The sequence below is a fragment of the Haplochromis burtoni genome, unplaced genomic scaffold, assembly GCF_018398535.1.
Source record: "Haplochromis burtoni strain Fernald_Lab_line unplaced genomic scaffold, NCSU_Asbu1 Contig_217, whole genome shotgun sequence".
Lineage (NCBI taxonomy): Eukaryota > Metazoa > Chordata > Actinopteri > Cichliformes > Cichlidae > Haplochromis > Haplochromis burtoni.
Genome location: NW_024582578.1, coordinates 484,548 through 503,811, shown reverse-complemented (window position 1 = coordinate 503,811; position 19,264 = coordinate 484,548). Strand labels below are relative to the sequence as shown.

Genomic DNA, 19,264 nt, shown 5'->3' with positions numbered 1-19,264 from the left:
TCCTCATCCTCCACTCTCCCTCCTCCTCGCCCCCGCAGAGCTGTCGTGTCAGAGTCTGGATGACGGATGACCGCTGTGAGTAGGGCTAGGTGTGCGATTGTACTCGTATATGGGTGTTTGTGGGGACCCACGTCCTTATGGGGACGTTTTTGGAAGGAGAGGGCATCAGTGCAGGTTTGAGGGCTCGGGTTTGACTCTGCCTGATTTTCACCGTGATGGGACTCCTTTATTTCAGAGAGGGCCCTCACAGAGACAGAAGCAGAAATGTGTGTGTGGTTTTTGTAATACCCTGGTTGTTGTAAATGAACTCCACTAAAAGCACACGGGTGTGTGTCCTCACCCCTCCTCCTCCTCTTTTCTTTTTTCCTGCGATGACCTACTGCTACCTCATCCACCTTTATAGTCAAAACAGACCTCCACCCTGCACACACACACACACACACACACACACACACACACACACACACACACCCTGGGGGACCATACTTTTAGGATAACGACCACTTCTGCATTATTGATCCCGATCCTGGCTCTGTTCCTCTGGATTAAAACGCTCCAGTTTGACCAGGAGGGATGTGGATTGCATCAGGGACACACACACACACACACACACACACACACACACAGAACTGGTGGTCGATATTTATACATCATCATTCCTGATGCATGAGTCCTGTGAGTGCGTGACTGCATGTCCACTTTCATGCTTATTTGCAGGTTAATGTCCCCTTTCTGCGGGGACACACCTCAGACATTTTCAGACGTTCACATGTTTAAAAAGTGAGGACGAGGCCGTTTTGGAAAAAATAATGTTGTTTATTAGAAAGTGAATATTTGGAAAAGGTGAGATGTTTTGGGCAGGACTGAGTATCTTTATTAAAATTTTGTTCTGAGTAAATATTTCACAAAAAAAACTTTGAGAACAAAAACGACTGTTTTTCAGATTAAAGTTCAGCAGCCTTCAGAGTGTGTGTGTGTTTGCAGTGACACTAAAAACGCTGTTTACATGTCACTTTAAAGTGTTTCTCATTCTCTGCATAGTTTTTGTCATTCAAGCACTGATGCATGTTTTGTAAAGGGAGCATGTCGGAAAGTTACAAATTTGTTTGTCAGTGAAAATTTTAAAACTTGGGGTTTCCAAAGATATAAAAAGCTTAAGGAGAAAATCATGAACCTGGGGTGTGAACGATTTGGAGCACATTAAGACTTGTTTTAGAAGAGGAGGCTGATTTTTACAAAAGGTTAAAAACAGGAAGACGAGGCCTACATTGAGGAAGTCTTCACAACAGTTTGCTTAAGACGACGTGAGAAACGTGTGCTGAACATTTCTTAACCCTCTCGAGGCAGGTGTTGCCGATTTGCAACAGTTAAAAACTAACAACCTGATTACCCCACATACATATTTTATGAGGGTTTTTTTTACTCAGGAGTACCACTGCAGGACTTGGTTGTGCATTAGCAACAAAAAGTTTAATTTGAGCCTGAGAGGGTTAAATATGAGTTATTTGAGCTCAGAAATATTTTCCAAAAGGAGCACAAACACCTCCCGCGGGGGTCTCCTGGTGTGTGAGCCCCTCGGCCTTGTTGCATGATGTGACTCACTGTGCAGAAGTTACTGTGCTAGCTGCATCGCTGCACGGTCCAATCTGCATTAATGTAGCTCCTCCTCGCTCTGACAAACCCGTGGATGCGGGGCTCCTAACAGCTCCTCGACGGGGATTTATCGATCCATGGGGACTCCAGCCGACCTGTCTGTCAGGCCTGCCTCTCCACCAATGGGGTGTCGTGTACTGGGAGGTGAAGGTGTGTGTGTGTCATGGAGGAGGAGGTGTCAGGATTATTGTCTCCAGTGTGCCGCCGCTGCGCCACATTAGGGCCTATTGATCGGTTTGGCTGACGCTTTGTCGGGGAGCCGCTTGGTACATCGATCGGTGACATGCCGACAGGGCCGCGGCAGCCGGGAGGGTTGTGATATGACGGGGGATAAATAAGCTGAAGCTGGGAGGAGAAGCGAGCACATTTGGATGTCTTTTAATATTTACAGTGACAAACATCTGAGGTAGAGCGCTCGACGAGAGGAACAGGAGGATCTGGAGGAACGAGGAGGGAGGTCAGCCGGCAGCGCTGACAGGAATGTGGAAACATTTGGAGGTTTTTGTTGGCAGCGAGGTCGTTCACAGGTTCAAATCCCACACGGGGGTTTCTGAGTGAGTGAAAACCGGAAAGATGGGAGGACGTGGAGTCAGCTGAAGCCCGAGCTACATCGAGTGGAAAGGAAAACACATCAGTGCTGCTCGAGTTTAAGAAAGTAAGGAGGAGGCGGAGGAGGACAGGAAAGTTTAGTTTTAACTTTAGGGGAACGCTTTAAGATTACAGTAGGTTTGAACTATGTGCCTGAAACCGGCAGAGAAGTCTTGTTTGTTACGCGTTTGGGGACACTATCAGGCAGACACAACACATGAATAATCCTTAGTACAAATCTATAGGAGATGCCTGCATAGCCAAAGATGGCGTCCCGCCCCCGTCCACAAAAGAACCAAAGAGCAACCTGACCCGGAAACAAAAGAGCCAATCATGTTGTTGTGCTGATTGCTCCGATGGTTCTGGATGATTTCCATTAACAGTAACTCAGCGACAATCGTGTTCCACACTGAAAGAACAGATTTGATTTGATCTTGACAGTCGGCATTCGACTGATCCATGGAACATTCAACGATCCAACGCATTCGTCTGACCTACTCCAGTATTCTTACTCTGACAACTCAACTTTGTTCTTTGCCCACTAATTCTTTTTTCATTTGATGTATGTTTTCACCCTTTTTTTTTTTACCACCTCTGACAATATTATCTGATTTATTTAGTTTGTCTATTTTTGACCGAGATTGGTCATAAAGTTTGGGAAGGACTTGCAAGAAAATGGCACAGTTTAAGGTATTCAGTATTGGAGTCGATCCAGGAATCCCTCAAAGGGTTTTACCTCTATAAGATCTGCATCATAGCTTCAAAAATACAACTCAAACTGTATTTGGGATGAATTTCAAAGCCAGAAATGAGACACCAGTACAAAAATCTACAGATATTAATAACCTTGTGTCACCCTCGGGATTCCCATATACTTGTCTGCCATTCACCTAGGGACCATTTTTGAACCGAGGACAACACAAGGGTTACCAACCTTCTATAGGTAATATTTAGAAACAGCCAGAAGACAGGCTCTGATTGGTTAAGATGGTTTCCCGAAAAATATCAAACGACTCTGAAAGATTGTATTTTGAGTCGTGTTCACGAGACGTTTCTTCTGCTCACCGTAAACTACCAGGAAATAGAGCGACTCTAAAACTCCAATGCAACTGTTTGCTTGATGTTTGTAAGACTATTCAAGCCCACTAAAATATTTCCCAGTTGTGATTTATTTCAGTCAAACTAATCTGGGCTTTGGGGCTCGATCCAGGCAGTTTCGAGGCTGCACGTCATTGTGCAGAAACACGCTGTGTGACATTTAAAACACGCCGCTGTGACATGTGAAGGTGTGTAAAACAAACTCACTCTGATGTAAACACTATGAGTGAATCAGAGCTCAGGTGTGCGTGCGCTATCTCACCTGTTTGGTCATGGAGTCTATGAGCCGGACGTAGAGATCCTGTTCTGTCCTGATGCCTGAAAAACACACAGAGAGAAGCATGAGCACACACACACACACACACACACACACACACACACACACACACACACACACACACACACACACACAGAGTTCAGATATAAATTACTGTCATCAACATGCCCGCGTTTGCCTCTTATGCTAATCCGCCCCCCAACAAAGGATCTGATTCCTGATAACGTGCTGTAAATGAATTCTGTTCCGATTCATGTCCTGGTTGTGTATTTGTGTTTTCTAGCGCTCTTGTCGTCTCGCCCCGGCGTCGCTCACACCCCTCAGCAAAAACAAACAGCGGCGCTGCTCCAGAGCTGTTTATTATTTATGGGCCAGGCCGCCTTCTCCGGCCCCCCCGCCGCCTTTTTCCTCAAGGATAACAAGGAATCCTCATTCTCCGACAAATTAAATATCAATCAGAGCTGCTTGTCTTTTATTAGCCATGCATCCGGGCGTAAATGTGACACAAACACGACATGGGGTGGAGGAAGTAAATTGCAAGGAACACCTGTTAGCGGCGGAGCAGCTCTAATTGTATTGTGCGTTTGAGCTTTTTTTCCCTCTACTTCTTGCTTTGCGGGCCGTTTGCTCGCAGCTTCCTCTGCTTTCTAATTGACATGATTCACTCCTCGCTCTGCGGCTGAGCGCTGAGCAGTCTGCAGCCTAAATGGCGGCTATCCGTCCCGCTTGCAGATGAGGTCAATTACCTCTGTAAGATGCTAATCCGACGACGCCGACTCATATTAGAGTGATTTATCCCCCTTTGGAAGAAAACGCTCTTTTATGTCCCACTTTATCTGGCGTTTCTGCGGGGGTCTGAGAGCATTACGGCCGCCCTCCTCCTGCAGCTCTGGACTCGTGCCAGCACAAAGGCGAGCTGTGTGTTTTGAATCAGCAAAAGATCCCTCCACTTCCCCCACACCACACCACACCACCACCACCACCAACCGATGGACAAAACAGAGCTCAGATATTCCAGATGTCCGCCGCTCCGCGTGCTGATAATGAAAAAGTTTTTCCAGCCTCGCAGTCTTAAAAGTGCACAGCTGAGTTAAACTCTAACTCCGGTGAGGTGACCTTTAATATAAATTCCATCTCTGCTAATTCTAAACTCTAAATCATCCAGGAAAAGTTCAACCGCAAACCAACACAGACAGTTTCACCTGTGGGAAAGAGCGATCATTAACTCGACTTCATCAATCAATACTGCAAATCTAAAATGCAGCCTGAACAAAGACTCGGCTGACCTGCAGCAGCAGCAGCATTTAAAAACGTCTCACTTCGGCTTTAATTTCATGCTGTCAGTCATTCTTTAAGAGCACAGCACATGCAAATGTGTCTCCAGTGTAAGGAACATATTATTGATGGGTTTTTGGACTTGGACCTAAACAACCTGCAGCATGCTGGCAGAGCGGGCTGCTTCACATCTGCCTTCATTACTCATCACGAACATTGAGAATTAGCAGAAATATTGGCATTATTTCCATTATGCTTTGACCTCAGATTGCATCATCAGTGCTTTCGTTGTAGCTTTTTTACATGCTGCGAAAGGCAGACGCTTCTTTCTGCAACATGATTGTCTCACTTGCACTAGATCTACTGAATTTCGTCGCCGTCACGCTTACCGTAAGTACGTGACAGCCTTCTGCCTACGTAAATGTTACAAAGAACGATGAATCAGAAGAGGGATTTATTAAACCCGTTTGTTCCTGCTGTTTTTTACTTCTTGTCTTTGTCTCTACCACCTCTGTAACCATCCTCTCTGCCTCTGGTCTGATTTCATTAACTCTTTCCTGCTTCAAACACTCCTAAAATCAAACTCCAAATTCTTTCAGCTCCAATAAACTGATCAATATGTGGCTTTTTGAAAAACAGGATGTACAAGGTTTAGCAAAGTTAGACATTAACAGGAAGTGAGCTAGCTAGTCCCTTCTACAGATGGTACAACCTAATCTGACTGAAGGATTTCTTTAAACTAAACTCTATTGCTCTGATATAACTTTGGACTTTTGCTTTAAAACTAAACAGCACTGACGTAAAATGCTAAAATAGACCAAACTTCAGCCAAAGAACCTCTGATCCATCCAAAACACGAAGTTAGTCATTAATTAGTCTGCTGTGTGGATTGGGTTACTGTGAAGTCCTGATGCTAAACTTAGTGTTCACACTGAAATCTGAGTCGGCCTGAGAGCGATTCTATTCTGAATAGATATCAGTAGTCTGGGATACCAGGAGCCTGTGAGCTGCAGTTACACCGAGAGGGTTTAAAAACTTCGTCTGTTCAGAAAAATAAAGGAGAAAAAAACCAGAGCCTCATCCAACACAAGAGACACCTGGACCCGAAACAAAGAGACACTGCAGTTTTCTGCAAACTGGTTTAGTGCAACTGGAAACCAGTCCTAATGAAGAAGCCCTGGTTCAGAGTCAGGAGCTACAAACGGACTAAACAAAAACAGGAAAATCTTCTTCAGGGTTCAGTTAACAGGAGGAGGCAACGGAAAAACTCTGACAGTAAATCTGTGAGGAAAAAGTTGTAATTTTTTTCTTTTTCTACCTTCAAAAATGACTCGCTAGCAGGATGTTTACAGCTTACAGAAAGCATTTTCAACCCTTTTTCTTTATACAGACTTCCACCTCTGATTCCAGATCAGTGGCATATTCACACACTCGGCTCACCGTTGCTGTAGAGGAGCTGTAGCCTGTAGTGGATTCCATTGTTGGTCTTCTCGCCGTTGTACTCCTGTCACAAAAACACAAAGTACACGTTAAACAACGCCATCCTGACTGTGCATTTGACATGTAATACCTGTCACAAAAACAAGTATTACAGAAAGGTTATTTAGAAATCCTAAGAAAAGCAGATGATGATTGATGATGTGTTGAAGTAAAAGCCACTAAAAGGACGCCTCTGCTGAGCTCACCGAGCTGTGAAACATGACAAGTTGTCAACAAAAGCTGGTCCAGAGGACCCATGGTCCTTTTCCCAAATATTAGAGCTGTTAGGTATCATATTAGCCTGCTATTCATGTTTTCTGCTCCTGTCAAAGAGTAAGGAAGAGCAATGTAAAAGTTAAAAAAAAAAAAGAGTCTGCACCGCCACCAAACCACAGTCTAACCAGAATCTCTCAGTTAAAGGTGTTTACACACTTGGTCAAGTGCAACACACCAAATACTAAAAGCAAAAGACTCCAAGCAAATCAAAACCAAACGACACACAAAAAACAATAAGCTGAAATTAATTTAAGCTAGCAGCTGAATGACACTCCCTGTAACCTTTGACCTCTCTGATCCCTATGCTCCTCTGAAACGAACACAAAGCTCCAATAAAGTCAGATTAGAAGACGTTCATGCTCTGTGTTATCAGGACACGTCCCAGAATGCATTTCACACCCATCATTTGCATCCAAGCATCACTGTTTTATGAGGAAAATAACAGATTTGAGTTTAAGCTTTTATTTTGAAATTTACTCTGAAATGTTTTTGGAGGTCTCGTCGGCAGGACAGGTGATGCCATACCTGACCTCCACAGCTCTGATCACTTTCTTACCTGTGCGAAGGAAAAGTTTAGGGTTTTATTTCTAATTACGCCTAAACATGCATTTAACTGTCAGGTAATCTGTGCCTCTGTAGTTAAAAACATCCTTTATTCTCCATCCATCCGCCTCTTTTCTCCTTTCCTTTCTGTCTTGACCTTTCCTCCTATCTTTTTCTTCTCTTCTCTCTTTCAACCTTTACTCCCCTTTTTTATCCTGCCTCCCCTCCTCGCTCTCCCTCCTTTCAGCCTGCGTTGGTCGGCCACTCGGTGCCAACTGTGCCCGGGAGTGTTGGCTCAGTCCCAGTGTGTTTGTGTTGGGGGGGGGTATCAGGGCGAGAGACTCGAGGTCAAAGCAGAGGTGAGGTGAGCGAGTGGGTAGAGAGGAGAATATGGTGCCAGCTGGCAGCCGATCAAAGAACAAACACCCACAAACCTGTCGGGATGTTATTATGATTATCACCAGTGTTATTAGCAGCGGAAGCGATTCTCATGTACTTTCTGTATATTGTCAACAACAGATCCAAACTTGTGTATTTTTGGATATTTACACTTCATTTTAACTGCCAAAACATTCTCTTTCAACATGGGACCCGTCTTACAGATGAAGTTCCACATAAGCAGGATTTCATTGTTGTTACTGGGGCTCATTAAACCCAACAGTCACATTAAAACTGAGGTTTTCTGTATCCAGCTGACAGGGCAGCATGAGATCAGAAAACACAGACATCACAGATTTGGATCACCAGCTCAATGGGTGTAATTTAAATGTTAAAAATCAAAAAATAAAACTAATGAAAATGCCAAAAGATGCAGTTCCCCTAGTGTCCTCTAGAGGCTTCCGCAGAAGGCCAGTCTCCACGGACTCGCATGTTAAAATGTCGAACTTTAAATGATGCTGTGCGTTTAATTGTACTAACAGACTGTCCAAGAAGCCTGAGTTCCAGTTTTAGAGAAATTGTAAGATTTTATCTGGATGATACTGATTAGCAGGTATCTGTTTCTGAGTGTGAAGCTATGAATGAAGCTTGCTAACTAAGCTAGCTAGCCTTAGCTGCTAACTTAGCTCTACCCTCTCGTCCAAATATGGTCACGTCTGACTACAAAAAAGTACCATGGCAGTTTTCAGAGTTAAACCTTCAAAATAAAACATAAAACAATACCTGATTCAAAATTCAAAATACCTCTGGACCGCTTTCTGTGTTACTTTAAAATCGTTCCCTGTAAGTCTTGCTCTGACCACATGCACTGGGCTCTTGTTATTTACTGTTAATCATTAACATGTTTCCTGCTTTATTTTATAGTCCTGTTAGATTTGTTTTCATCCTTTGTTCTCTTCCTTCATTTTTTCTCTATAAGAGCTTTGCTTAAGATTAAGAATTAAGGGGACATTACCTGACATGGGCCTCTGATGTATGAAAGGTAGGAACATTTACTACAAATTAGATCTTTTCCTGGTATTTTAGAATTTTAAGCCTAAAAACCTGACCTCTTCTTTTCCTCTCAAAGATGTAAATTAAAAAAAAAAAAACACCTAAAATCTGAAGAAGACTCTTGAAGAAATAAAAAATCTTTTCACCTTGTCTTTCTCCACAAAGTCCACGTAGGAAGTCCTCTCGATCTCCACCGGCTGACCCTGACGGTCGTACAGCGCCAGCACGAAGTGGAAGAAGTTGGACTTCCTCAAGTTGGATGGAGGCTGCTTCTCAAAGTGAGCTCGGGCTAAACCAACCCCACTGAAACAGAGAAAGAAAACGTTACCTTCCAACTCAACAGGATCACACACACTAATCTGGAACTCGCACACGGAGCACAGTGAATTGATTATTGATTTATAGGCCCGTGTTGCTGTGGTGGGCACCTTAAAAGTGGGATGATCATTTTCGACTTGGAGTTAATAAAAGCTCAACAACAGAAGAATTAAATGAAATGAATTCCAAATCTTCAGAGTGGACATAATCATGTGTGAACATTGGGCAAGTGGCTTCAGTTACTGAAAACAACATTAATGGTTTACAACTGGTTCTTTCTTCTGTAATCAGAGTGCTTCCCTTTGAAGGTGGCGGTTTGTCACTAGTGGACAATCCAAGATCCGGATGTCAAGGTAACCGGTTTCATGTGTTTACTACCATGTCCTATATGTCAACTTAGCAGTTGGAGGTTAGTAAGCAGTTAGCTAGCTAGCTTCCATGTATGACGATATACCGTAATCTGTCCAAAGTATTTCTAAAGAACTAAAATGTACAGCAGTGATGGTTAATGGTGAGAAACCTGGTGGCTAGCTACAGAGCTATAGTTAGTGTAATATGAACACATTAGCACAGTGAAGACGAAGGATGACGGTTAAACTATTGGTCAGGGACAAACGCCATCATATGACAGGAAGAAGATGCCAAAAATGGACCAAACTAAAGCCAAGAAAACACGAGACATGATCAGTGTGAGGTTAGTCATTAATGTGCTGCTGCGTGGTTTAGATTAGTCGCTGTGAAAGACAGCGAGAACGATCACTCAGGAGTTTTTGGGGGAAAACAAAAAACATTAATCCAACGCAGGAGATGCTTTGACTGGGAACGACACGCCTGATACGACATCAGCGACCATGTCTTTGTGCTGATCATCACACAGTGTCATACACGCAACGTTACCACAAAGCGGACCAATCACAGACGCTGTGGTATGCATTGCCGTTTTATTATTTAGATTTAGAAGGTTTTACAAATAAACCCGGACACATAAATAAATAAAAAATAGGGTGATGTGAGTTTTCTGGCCTTCACAAGGTTATAATTAATCTTTGCTTTTACAGATATTGTGATGTGGCGTCTCCTCTGCTTTCATTAACATTAAATAAAGAGATGCAAAGTCACATGACAAACTGCTGCTGCAGGAAGAGGTTAAATAAATGAGTTTAAAGGCAGCAAATTAAACTCTAAAGAACAAAAGAACAAATAAATTTTTATGTTAAATTATTTTTTTGTTACATTTCAATAAAAAGGGAGGCAGAAATGAAATCATTACCGAGAGTATTGCTTCTAATGCTGATTATCATAATGTAAACAACCACCGGCTGGGGGTCAGAGGTCACCCTGCTTTTGATTTCCAAACTCCAGAATCTGAGGAAGCCTTTAACTGAGTGTGAAAGCTGCAAAAACATCAACAGTGTCAGCGGCTGATTTTATTTTGGTATGGAAAAAAAAATCCTTGTTGATCCTGAAATAAAATCAATGCTCCAGCAGGAACAGACCTCTGCTCTCAGCCCACAGAAGCGCGATGTGTCCGAGGGGGAGACGCTCCAAACAGCAGCTGAATATTTTTACATCAATCTCATTTTCCTGCTCGTTTTGTTTCCTAAAACGCTTTATGATCAATATGATCGCCGGGGCACAGATAAATATTTATTCATGCTCAGGGTTTGTTTTTGGAAGCTCGCCCGTGCTCTCTCTCGGTCTCCGAGCTTCCCGGCTCACGGGTGTATTCCCCAGACGGCAGATTAATACAGCCATGACCTTTCTGCACCCCCATTACCAATGCTTAATGCCTCATTTGTAGGCCAGTTTGTTGAAAGCTAATTCCTCCAACTCGCAGCGTTTGGCCGAGTGAAGAGTCTGCAGAGAAACTCCAGGAGGAGGAGGAGCAGCTCAGGTGTGTGTCGGTCAGGTTTTAAGGGGGGCTCGGTGGGAATAAGAGCAGCTGAGTGTCAGAAAACACAACAGTGTTAAAGTAAAAATAACACCGAGAGGAATCACAGCGAGCAAGTCTTCAACACGTTCACCGACAGATATTTTCAATGAGATCCCGAGAGAAGGAAAAAACTCCACAAGCATCTGTTTTTATCCATGTTTCTATTTTCATACACCTGACAGGAGCTACGCTGGAAACACAGTGAAAAAAATAAATCTTTCAACAATAAAACAGCATCGAAAGCCCACAAACAGGCTCCGTGTTTGATACGAGTCAGTAAACAAAACCGATTATCTGTCAGTTTTCACATGAAGATGGAGAAAACTGAGTCTGATTTAATTTCCTGGACCCCAAGTTCCTGATAATAGTACCGATTGCTTGTATTTCAGTGGACATTCACTTGTGAAGTCTGGTCTCCAGGTCATGGAGGCAGAAGCCAAAGCACAGAAACCCTCTTTCCCCAGCAGGCTTTCCCAGCCAGGAGAGAATAAATTAAATCCACTTCAATTTTATTTATAAGGCACCGAATCACCATAACAGTCACCTCAAAGCGCTTTGTATTATAAGGTAAAGACCCCAAATATCAAACGACCCACTTTGAGCAGCACTTGGCGACAGTGGGAAGTAAAAACTTCCTATTAACAGGAAGAAAACTCTAACAAAACCAGGCACAGGAGGGGCAGCGATCTGTTGGTACCGGATGGGGATGAAATGATCCCTCCAGCAAGTCTTGGGTCTGTCCCAGGGCCTCGTTCCCTAACTACTTCCGATATCTCCTTTCAGCATGGAGCAGCAGCTCCAAGTCATTCCCATGCAAACCAAAGCTTTTAGAGTAATCGTGCTCACAAACAGTCAAACTGCAACAATCACTGAGGGACAGAGTCTCCAACAGACCAGCAGCCAACAAGGCAAAGGGCCGAATTCAAAGGTTTGTTAAACTCTCAGTAAAAGCACTTTTGATGCCTTTGGTGTTAATGGGCTTAATGTCAATAGTTCATTTTTCTGTCTCCTGGTTGCTGTGATCTCTGAAAACCTGATAGAATAAGGGTAGAGATTTCCTCCACTCTTGGATCTGGATCAGTTTGTGATATTTTATGGAGTTACATCTGAAACGTTTGCCCCTCTCACAGCAACATGTTCCTTGATCTGGACCTGGATGAACTCCAGAAGTTCATCAGTGATGGAAAGTGATGGTCTACGGACAGGTTACCTCTGACTTCAAATGACAGGGTAAATTAAACATACACTGATGAGCCACAACATTAAAACAGAGCCTGGTATCGAGTCCGTTTCTGAACACAGGCGTCCTGTGCGATCACGCACCAAGATGAGGCCCGAATCACTTCAGTCGTTGGGGCGTTTGCACACTTTTCTCAGATATAACTTAAATAAAAGCACATTTTTGGAGTCATAAAACCCAAAGCCTGCAGACCTGCTGGTGTTTAATATCGCTGTGAAGCTGACATAAATGTGGATTTTAAAGCAAACAAACACCGAGACAAGCGGCTTGGTGAATTTGGCACCTGTTTCATCCCGAACGCCATCAAAAGCATCGCTTCCACCACTAAACCAGCCCATTATCCCAATTACACACAATGATCTGCAGCGGCCCGTCCACGCAGCCGATCGCCACCCTCTCCTCTCTGCTCTGCCTCCACTCAGAAGGCTCGTTAGCATTATTATTTCAATTATGCTAATTGCGGCTGCATCCACTCGTCAGCGCCGCCCGTATCCGGCTGTTAGCACTTGGCACAAGGTGTAATAAAAACAGTATCGATGGCACACAGCTCGCTCGAACATGCCCGGAGTGTAAATCACACGCCAACAGGCAGAGAGGAGAAAAATAAATAAATAAACACACACACACACACACACACACAGAGAGAACAAACACGACGAGGCAAATGAGGGCCGCCGATCTGCACGTTTCCACTGCAAAGTCTGAAATTAAAGGTCAGCAGGAGTCGTGTTGAGCGCTCTGCAAACAATTACTGAGCAAGACAGCCGGTGCAGGGAGCAGTCAGTTCATATCCACGCTCACGGTGGCTGAGTTAAACCTCCGTCTCTCCTTCTCTGGGATTCAAGCACCGCCGAAACTCGCCTCTCATCCAAACTTCTGCAAATCTGCGCAACTTCCTTTCAAATTCAGTCACCGCCTTTCATTTACAGGTAATTATGTTAAATACCGAACTGTCCTTATTAATCTTATATTTGACTCTAATGCAGAATTTATATAAAAGCTCGACCTGTGACCCAACTGACTAGTTTCATTTTAAAGCCACAGAGCTAAAGTTTGAGCTGCCACCATGAAGTTATAACTTTTCCACAGATGATATGGGAGATTCACAGACTCAGATACCTGCTAATCGCCCTTTTAGTACAGTAGCCTTACAGCAGCCATAGTATTAGTCAGATGCAGTAAGAGCCCGGTCCAGAGGTCCAGTTCAGGTGAAGCTAGCAGACAGCTAGCAGCTACAGCTACCTGTGTCACTATCCACCTGTCAGTCAAAGAGGCCATGCTCCTAATAACGCACATTTTAAGCCATCATACCATTTAAACAGGTGAGTTTAAATTCTCACTGTAGAGACCAGACAGTTTGTGTATCAGGCTGTAAAACTTTAACATGGGAGTCTGTGGGGACTGACTCACTGCTGGAGCCTCTGGTGGACGTTAGAGGAACTGCAGGTTTTGGCACTTGTGCCATTGATCATTTTTTAGCTCCTCATAAACACAAGATTTGAAGATCAGGTAGGCAGGGCTTCTGTGCCTGAGATGACCATATTAGAGATGGGGTGTTTAGTCTGACCGCTCTATGACTTCTGAATCTGTCACCATGTAATCTGAACATCCACCCTGGAACTGGAGATTACGACATATATGTAAAGAAGGAAAAGCAGAATAAATCAACCTTAAAGTGAGCAGGAGACACAAACTGTGCTGCCACCATGAGGCACATTTACACCTGACATGCAGCCATCACACACACCCTGGCTGTAGGTGTGTGTGTCCTTCAGTAATTTTATATCTGCTTCTTTTTATTTTGCACATTTTGTACAGGTTTTCTTTCTCTTTACACACACTTTGTGTCCCTCCGTTTGTTTTGTCTTCATGAGTTTTTTGTGTATTTGTTTAAACATAGCTCTGGATGCAGGACCACCGGGCCCCTCAGAGCCACGCTTTCATGATCAGACCGGGTACTGCGAATCCTCCACAAGCTGGAAAATAAATCTCACACACACACACACCATGACATTAATCAAACAGGAGATGGAGTGTGACCGCTGTTTGAGTCTTTAACCAGTGTGGCCTGCTGCCTCACACACTTACATATAAATACACACACACACATCACACAGGCCTAATGAGCCGTACAGCGCGCACGCACACATGCACACAGTCTGTCTGGCTGCCAGCATGTTAATCAAATAAACGGTGGATGTTTAAATCTGATTCAGTTGGAAACAAACTCACAGCAAACACATCCTGACAGGACACACACACACACACACACACACTGAACGGTAATCTCATCACAGCAGGAGCAGCAGTAACTTCTGTCAGCTCTGAATCCAAACTGCGACCCGGCTCCTACTTCCTGTTTAGCACATTAGCTGATCACAGGTAAAAACGGAGAGCAGCCGAGGCTGATGGGAACCCGAGGACGCGCTCATCAGTAACATGTAGAGGGGAGCTGTTACAGGTAGCATCGACAGCAGCTAGCTGAATCATCATTCAGGTAATCTCGCTACACAAATCTACACTTATCACAGACACATCATTTTATCCTGATGAGCTCGTTTTCAATTCAAGGGTTCTGCTTTCACCAGGAGCACGGTCTGCTGTCAAACAGCAGGCAGGGACGCAAACACACACCCCCACACGCGCACGTGAAGTTTTAACAACGACGCGGCGTCGGCCTCCTCAAACGGGCAGGTGAGGTGCATCTTCAGAGGTGTGAGGTCAGAAAACAGATTGTTTGGTTACCTTCTTCTTTCAGCACGTTACTGTTGAACATACAGAAATCTCATCCTGTGCAGCCGCCCAGAATGAATGTAATTAGCAGAAACACACACACACACACGCAGCAGCTCCTCTCTAATTGCTGTGGATATTGAGTTCGGCTTGTTAAAATATGCACATATTGTTCCTGTGCACTGCTCTGTGTGTGTGCGCGTGTGTGTGTGTGCTGATTTATGCAGGTTGCACAATTACCCATGAATACATTTACCCAATCAGACGTGTGTGTTTTGTTTCTCTCACACACACAGACACACACACCTGTTCGGTTAGCTCTTATTAGCCGTGTAATATGAACTAATGAGTCGAGGCTGAAAAGCGGCGAGGAGATGGCCAGCAGGTCGTCTGAGCGCGATCGCACGTGTCCGTCTTCGTGTGGACAAAAATTCAGTTTGAAAGCATCAGAGCAAAGCGAGCTCTGCGCTGAGAGCATATCTTCAAACGCCCCCTCCCCTCCCGATCCTCAGGTTTAATTATTCTGAGTAAACACAGGTATGTATGGAAAGCAAACAGTGTCAAAACACTCAGATCAGTACGACACTTCAAATGATATATTGTGGACGTACAGTGACCACACAGTCCCGTGCATGTAGATATTAAATATTTTAACTTTAGATTTTATAACTAAGTTTACATTTCTCGTTTATCGGAGCAGCTATGTTACGTCTCAGCACCAAGAGGAAATTCATCGTTTCACACATCTGAAGCTGCGATTCATAAAACAGAAATCTGCAGACCTGCCAGCTCTCCCATACTTCCTGTGTTTCTCCTGTATTTTAAAACCATCTCCGGGCCGCCTCCTGTTTTGCCGTTTATCCCAGAAAATTCCCATAATCTGCACGACTGAATAATTGGAATACATGCATGTGCAAGTTTTGTGTTGCTCTAATGTTACCTAAGTTGTTAGACTGCCTATAAAATGCAGTCTGCACACGCTAAATACAGTTTCAGCCCATCTGCTGGAGCAAAGAGCTGAAGGAGCACACGGAGTCAATGAGCTGCTGTCCTAGCTGTGGAGCGTCGCTGTGGAGCGTACGGTGAGGGTAGAGCAAAGAGCGAGAATTTAACAACACACTAAAATAAATCACTGTGAGTTGAGCCACCCGTGCAACTCTGTGAGTTTGTGTAACTTTGACAAAGCTGGACAGATATTCATCGATCTCAGCTCCACCACCAAACTCCATGGTAAAAACCACCTATTTTACATCAATTGTGCAACTTGTTTTTTTATACTTTGCACAGAGTAATGATAATTTAAAAGTAATCAGATTACTGAACGTGAACTCCACCTACTCTTCCTCTCAGTTTAAGAATGATGACGCCGTGAGAAATGCACTGTGGGTGGTTTCTGGTGCAGTGACGGTCTGCTGTGGGTTCGACGGCGGTGGCGGGCGCCGTCAGGGAGGAAACGCCCGCTGACTGATTTCCATTTATGCACCTTAATAGTGTGTGTCATTCCTAATTAGGGCGACTGGCTCGGGGAAACGGTGGCTCGATGCTGGAATGGCTGCTCCTGTCATGCTGCAATTACCAACAAATTAGTCTTTAAGCTGAGGGGCTTCTGCACACACACTTCTGACCAAGTGTGTGTGTGTGTGTGAGAGGAGTACGCGTGCTAATTAGTGCATTCTGTGAGGTGTTCAATGTGTGAAAATGCATCTAAGTGTAAAAGCAGACGAGATTTCACGGACGTCAAAATCCGACCTGCAGCTGTTTGTTCTGCAGTTTCACCTTCGATTAGCACGAATAAAAAGAAAAAACACAAACAGGATTAAAATCACCAACCGGTCGACAACCAAATCATTAACATTTACCTTACAACGTCAAACCAACACACACACACGCACTGAGAGTGTTACACGAAAAGTTAAACAGCTCTTTTTTTTAAATGGAGTTTGGTGGATAAAAGCATCATCTGTTAATCCAGTTGGTGCTGCGCATTCAAGGTTAAGAATTTCTAAGTATTCCTGGTTGACCAAGGTAATCTGATTACCAGGAGCTCCTCTATTTATCATTTTAAGGCAATTCACAAATGACAACAAAAGGATATTTGTGTGCATACAGTATGAAACAGGTTCTTTTAGAAGGGATTTGTTAAACAAACTGCTTAAAAACTTTGTCTGAACTTTGGTGTAATTATTCCAGTTTAATTCACGTATGTATGGAAAACTAACAGAAAGAAAAAACAGATAAACTTGAAATTTTGAACCCCGAAAGTAATCGATTTAAACAAAACTTTTCATGTTTGTCCTCACTGGTGCGTTCAGGGTTCCAGTTTTTAAATAAGAAAAATGCAAAACTGTTGATTTCCGAGTTATCAGACAATTTACATTTTGGCCGTTTGGATCTTTCAGAGAGTAAAACTTAATTTTATAACCTGGACGTGCGCGGGTTCGTACAAAGCCGAGCACCAGTCGGGTTACGAGACCCGCTCATAAATCGGCTCCAAATACAGTGAAGTATGAGATGTGCAGATATTTCATCATTTCAGGATTTTTGGTCTGAAAATCAGAACTTTTAGGTCCACATGTAGATTTCACTGCTCTCTGGACCACGTCATGCGTGCTGCGTTCAGGTGCATTCCTCCAGTTCCTCTGGGGGAAAGAAACGGTTCATTTATTCATCGACTCTGGTCTGCGCGGTGCCTTCGGGGCTCTGTAAATCTGAGCTTTTGTGGTCAAGAAGCCGCTTCCAAGAGTTCAGTTTGGCTTTGGGTTTATGAAGAGAGACGTCTTCTTGTGATGCTTTAATATTTTACCTCCCCTGCTGAGGATGGATGAGAGCTGAGCTAACACAGCTGCACGTTTCCTGAAGTCAGCTGTTTCCTCCCAAACACATCCTTTACCCTGTCACACACACACACAGGCCGAGCCCATTAGCGTGGTCACCTGCTCCTCTCGGGTTAATTGTTTGCAGCTTTTTTTCCTGTCTTTCTCGCCTCCCGTGATTAGCCGAGCTGCCCGTGGCGGCTGACATTCAGCAGAGTGTCGGCGTTTGTTTCTACCACTGCACTTCCAGGAGGACGGCGTGCTGGGCAGGATTTACAGACAGCGGCGGCTGTTTTTTAAGGTGTTCAGAGTTTAACTTAAGTGAGGAGAAGGAGGAGGAAATGCATTTTTCCTCGCCAGACTCAGAGAGTAAAGCCTTACAGAGAAAAAGGTGTGCGAGCGCAGGCCTCGGCTGACCTCTTCATCATCTGCGGTCGCCGCTGAGAGTTACGACTCTCTGATAAAAGAGTCTCTCAGCGCGAGAATCCATCACTGCCAGACGCCACAGCCCGTCTCCGAGTACCAATCCGCCCACCACGGGGGACCGCCGAGCAGAACGCCAAACGCTCCATGATTGAACTGATGACGGATGACGCCAAAGAGGGAAATCCCCATGTCGACGTTTATTCACCCGCCACCCGCCTCCCCCTCCACTCGCCCTGATCACCCCAGAGGACGAAGACGGGGCGTGGAGGACCGGATCGCTCACTCTGCTCGCTCTTTTTTCTTCCCGTTTCCTCCTCTCAGGGAGGGTCGAGGGAAATCTGTTCACCTGAAGCTCCAACACACACACATTATAAACACACACCTGCCAACAGCGTGAGAAAAATCTCCCCCCTCATCGTTACAGCTTCTACAGAGTTTCTAGAAATGACTGTTTAAAAGTTGTCGCTCATTAGAAACTTCCCAAAGTTTGTTTAAGAAACAGCGGATCTGACAAATAACTGAGGTTAAGGTTTGGACGAGACTCAAAGACCTGGGTCGAGTTTTTCAGTCTTTCCTGTGATAACCGTCCCACCAAACTGTGAAATCATAACATAAAAAAAAAATCATCGTAGCATAACGATGATGTTTTTGCACATTCTTCCTTGTTATTTATTGTCAGGTACGCTCAAACCTAAACTGATGAGTCGCCCTTGATGGAAACCTCCTTAAAAAATGGTTTTCCTCCCAGACTTAAAGTTTAAAGCTCAGATGTGTTGGACTGTGACGGTGATCCTGCATCAGACGCAGACGGAATAAGACTGAAACACTCGGTGAAACAACACGGGGTTCAGTCTGTGGGAGGTTTACTACAGACAGTACACATCCCAAAAACACTTCTATACTTTATAAAAATCAGTGTCTGGTGCTAAAATAAGCCTGAAATATGCAGATTTGTTTGCTTTAAAAGCAGAAAATATGAATTTCCTGGTGTACCTGAACGTAAATCAGCCCTGTGATAAATCAGACCTGTCCGGAGCGTGCCCCATCTTTGGGACAATCTCCTGAGCTGGATGATGGAGCACGAAAGTGGATGGTTAGAAATGACGGACTGCTGTGAGACTGTGGTCAGGAGTTCATCTGTGAACACTTCTGTCATATAGACACACACACACACACACACA

The 19,264-nt window shown here is 44.2% G+C and overlaps 1 protein-coding gene across 3 annotated transcripts in view; it reads right to left on the bottom strand.

The window, feature by feature from the left end:
- LOC102306338 (transcription factor COE3) overlaps positions 1-19,264 on the bottom strand; it is a 143,703-nt gene that overhangs the window by 117,157 nt on the left and 7,282 nt on the right. For all 3 annotated transcript variants that reach the window (XM_005937061.3, XM_014338339.2, XM_005937063.3), the window contains exons 2-4: positions 8,767-8,923; positions 6,332-6,395; positions 3,602-3,657 (exon numbers count right to left, since the gene is read on the bottom strand). In XM_005937061.3, the coding sequence (XP_005937123.1) occupies positions 3,602-3,657; positions 6,332-6,395; positions 8,767-8,923 (277 nt within the window). The remainder of the gene's footprint in view (positions 1-3,601; positions 3,658-6,331; positions 6,396-8,766; positions 8,924-19,264) is intronic.